The sequence below is a fragment of the Apis dorsata genome, unplaced genomic scaffold (assembly GCF_000469605.1).
Source record: "Apis dorsata unplaced genomic scaffold, Apis dorsata 1.3 scaffold_231, whole genome shotgun sequence".
In the NCBI taxonomy this organism is placed as follows: domain Eukaryota; kingdom Metazoa; phylum Arthropoda; class Insecta; order Hymenoptera; family Apidae; genus Apis; species Apis dorsata.
Genome location: NW_006263513.1, coordinates 967,571 through 971,747, shown reverse-complemented (window position 1 = coordinate 971,747; position 4,177 = coordinate 967,571). Strand labels below are relative to the sequence as shown.

The window sequence follows — 4,177 nt, the reverse complement described above, 5'->3', positions numbered from 1 at the left end:
TTGGATAATCGCGCCTCGGAGCTATAGTCGCGCCTGTTCGCCGAAGAGAGGCTACCCTGGGGTAGAGAGAAGACACGCTTTGCTGCAATTGCACCGGCTGCCCATCCGCGTGGAAATCATAGCTCGCTGCGGGACTCGAAATTGTCCGGAAACACTCGGATTCTTCTTTCACCGGGGGCTGATGGCGGTGGCGAAAAGGGTATGGGTTCAACTTCTTCGGGGATTTGAAAAGTAAAGGGGTCGATATTCTCTCTCTCTCTCTGTCTGTCTCTTTCTCTCTTTGTAATTCCACGAGCAGCTTGGAATTGGTCCTCGTAGCGCGAGAGAATCGGATCTGGGTTAGGGAGCGGCGTGGAACGACCTTGAACAAACTACAGTTGTTCCCGTCACTACGATTATCGAAGGGACGATCTTTGGACACGGTCGATGGGGATGACACTCCCTCTTCGACATATGCTTCGTGATTTCCAAGCATATCGAGGGGAGGTTTCTTGGTTAGATTTCTATTCGTGCTTCTGTATCGATTTTAAACTATTTATCTTGGGAACTTGTGCTTTATTCAACTTGAAACTTGAATAAATGTTCCTTTGCGCGGTTGAATATCGATTTGAAATGTAAAAGAATTTCTTAACTCCACGAATCTGACAAATTCTTGTTCGCATTTTTGTTAAATGATACACGAGTGAAAAAAGAAAAAATTATGGAAACAAAGAAACTCGAAGGAAAATTTCCAAAATTGGGAGCCCGATAAAACGAAACAAAACCGAGCGAAAACAAGATCCATCCGTTTCGTTGATTGCGTCCGAGTTGTATCCGCGAATCATCGTTCGAGGGTATAAATCCTCGCGGATAATCCCCTTAGGGGTCAGGGACCGGAAGCGCCATATTGTGAAATCTGACGGAGAGAGCAGCGATGTACGAGGTTCGAGGTTCGTCCGACGTTGGATGGTATTAGATGTCATCGCGAGAGAGATTACGCGCCGCTTTCAAAGAGCCCTCTCGCCATCCCTCCTTTCCTTCTTTCCTCTCTTCCCCCTCCTTCTTTCACCCCTTCGCTCCCTCGCCTCTCCACAACCTTTCTTCTCCGGAGGTGCACCGCTATTTCACCTATACACGCCTTTCCTCGTCTCTTCGAGAACGTTTGTCGAGAAACGCGCGTTCCTTCCCCGGCGAACAACCCCTGTGGCATCGAAGGGAGCCAGCTCTCATATCCCATTTGCCCCTATTTTTCATAAGCGATATTAGAATCTATCACCGAGACCCGGCAGGCACTCCACTCGAGAGCAGAGGGGAGGAAGGGGAAGGGATGGAGACGAATCGAGGACCATGGAGGGTGGAGGAGGGAAAGGGGCAGAGGGAGGTCGGATACCGTTAAAAAAAGATGGAGAGACACCGACGATTATCGGTCGGGTGGGGTTGCCTCGATCGCTGACGATTATCGATCCCCATTCAACCGACGACGTGAATGGATCCAGACCCTTTCCATTTCGTATTATGTCTTCCTTTTCTATCTGTCTCTGCTTGCTTCTAAGAGATGGCGAAAGTTGTATCCCTGCAGCCCTGATATTTCATTCACCCAGACTATGGATCGGTCTCGGATCGATGAACCGGATCGATCCTCCCTCCGAGTGGTTTTACTTTGATCTTTGCGAATGTTTCGTATGGATTAAATTAATTTATTTTGATTATTGTATATATAAACGTTGAAAAGTGATATTTTCATCCTGTATTGTTAACTTTCAATATTGATTGATTAATCGTATTTCGCAATATAATATTATTTCCAATTATTTCAATAAAGTAATTCAAATTGAATATCACAATACGATGTTAACAATCATCGACAGTAATTTATATCACGAATTGCTGGTGTTGAAATAATCTTCCATTGTGAGAAATTCAAAAAAAAAAGAATTGGTTTCGTAACTATTATTTCGTGCACTGCTTATCTCCCGATCTACAGCTATCATTTCGCCAAAACGGAAACGTGGAGTGCCGCGAAAGACATTCGGAACGACCTTCGACCACTTGGAAAGAAAGAGCACGATAACAGATGATGTTATGCAAATCTCGAACAACCTTTCGCCTTCCTATTTTCTCTTTTTCGCTCGATCGCGGCCGCTATTTCTTCTAATCGAGCCGCTATGAATTTACATTTTTCGTACTTTTCCCACAGCGGACCAAAATTCCTCCGCTCGTTTGTACACGTGATACGAGGGCCGGATGTAAATGCTACCCGTTTCGATTCCTGGCACGCGCCCCCCTCTTTTATTCTTTATGTTAATCGCACCTGAATAAAGGTCTGCGTAACCGGACATCGTGATCGATCCTACGCGTGATAAGATTCGATAAAATTCGAAGAGGCTACTCTCAAAACTGAAATTCTAACTGAAAATCGATAATACAGCGTATTATTAAGTTTTTGTAAAACATCAAATTTAGAATGATCTAATCGTTCTTAATGTCTTAAAAATCTTGGAAGAAAAAACCGTCTTTAAGTTTGTAAAATATTGTACGACATTCGAGAATCATATACTTTTTTCTTATTTATTATCCAGTAAAAAAAATATTTTAAACGCGAAACTACGTTCCTTACAAAACGTACAAAATTCCTATGTCCAGTCGCATTACTAAGAATTCACAAAAAAAAAAAAATACCCCTTTATCGCAACAAAAATTCAATCGCAAAAATATAAGATCCGATCCTCCCGAGAAATTCCCCGTTTTCGACAAGAAACGATCTAATTTCGCGGCAACTATTTAATAAATCACCCTTCTCTCGGAAACGAGAAAAATTTCACCCGACCAATGTCTTCCGACCTAACCGTGTCGGTACCAAGAATTTTCCATCGTTTCCACGGAAATTCCGATACGATATCCCTCCCGTATCGGATGAAAAACGCGGGGGAAATTTCCCAGCTGACGATCCCTTTTTCCTTCTTCGACCGTTTCTTCTTAAGCACGGAAGAATTTCGGCAAGAAAGGAGGCGGACGCGTGTTTCGCGCGTTCATGAATCGCACGCAATCACCGCCGTGATTAACGAGCCGATTGATCGCCGCGTCAAATTAATGTTATTTATCTTCGACTGGATCGAAGTTGGCGCGTTGGCGTCGCGCGTATTACCGTAATTACTAATTATAGTTTCGAGCCAGCCTCGTTAATTACCCGTTCTCGTGGATGAAACGCGCGAGTGAAACACCGGCTATTATTGACTCGCTAAATAGAGAACAGTCTCGGCCATATTTTCAGCCGTATTTGCGCGCCGCGGGAAACTTGCGTGCCACGCACACACTGCGTAACGAAATTTCGCCCGCGGACAAGCGACGTCAGCAATCGTATGGCGTGAAACTCTGACGTTTTAACGATCGCCGGTGATTAAACAGCAATTAACGACCTGGCTGATATCGGATTATTGCTGGCCGGATCGATCTATCGCCCCCCTTCACTCCGCAGAGAAGAAAAATTTTTTTTCCACTCACCTCTGTGCCTGTTGGTCTGTTTGTCGAACATCAGCATGGCGTCCTCGATCTGTAATTCGAATTGAAACGAATACATCAGTCGATTTGAACGAGAATTATTGATTTTTACAAAAATAATCGGTTTAGGGATGATATTTGTTTGAAATTTGTTATTTTCATCGTATGCTTAAAAATTGACCGAATATTTTTGCAAGTATGTGTAGATCAATTGAGATATAAAATTATAAAATTCAATTTAGCTGAGAGTTTTAACTTTGAATAATATAAAACGTGCTCTATTAATCAATAGTAAAAACGTCACAAGAACGGGGATAAAATTTTCCGCAGACTTTCGGAATAAAGCGTACGATCGCGTTACAAGCAACGCGCGATAAATACGAGGGATGGGAAAAAAAATAAGAAAAAAGTAGAAGCGAGGCGCAACAAGACGTCACAACTTAACGTCATAAATTAGTAGCGACCCTTGCCTCGCCTCTACTGAAAAAACAATCCCTTCTCTACGTGTCGGGAGTCTAAAGTGGCGGCGCGGCGGTGGCAAAAGGCGTTACGGATCATAAACAAGACTGGCGAGAAACACCATGCCGAGAACAGGAGGCGACGACAAATTTCGCAAGAAAAAATTAAAACAATACGATCCGAAGACACGTAAAATTCCAAGTCCAATTGTCTTCCTTCCATGTCCACCCTTCGATAAAAC

At 43.5% G+C, this 4,177-nt stretch overlaps 1 protein-coding gene across 21 annotated transcripts in view; it reads right to left on the bottom strand.

Moving 5' to 3' along the window:
* The window catches only part of LOC102673156 (RNA-binding protein Musashi homolog Rbp6), a 795,620-nt gene that overhangs the window by 139,235 nt on the left and 652,208 nt on the right, over positions 1-4,177 (bottom strand). For all 21 annotated transcript variants that reach the window (XR_004150497.1, XR_004150496.1, XR_421780.2 and 18 more), the window contains one exon: positions 3,481-3,529. Coding sequence is in view for 18 of the 21 variants with exons in the window: in XM_031510495.1 (XP_031366355.1) it covers positions 3,481-3,529 (49 nt within the window). In the remaining 3 variants the exon portion in view is untranslated. The remainder of the gene's footprint in view (positions 1-3,480; positions 3,530-4,177) is intronic.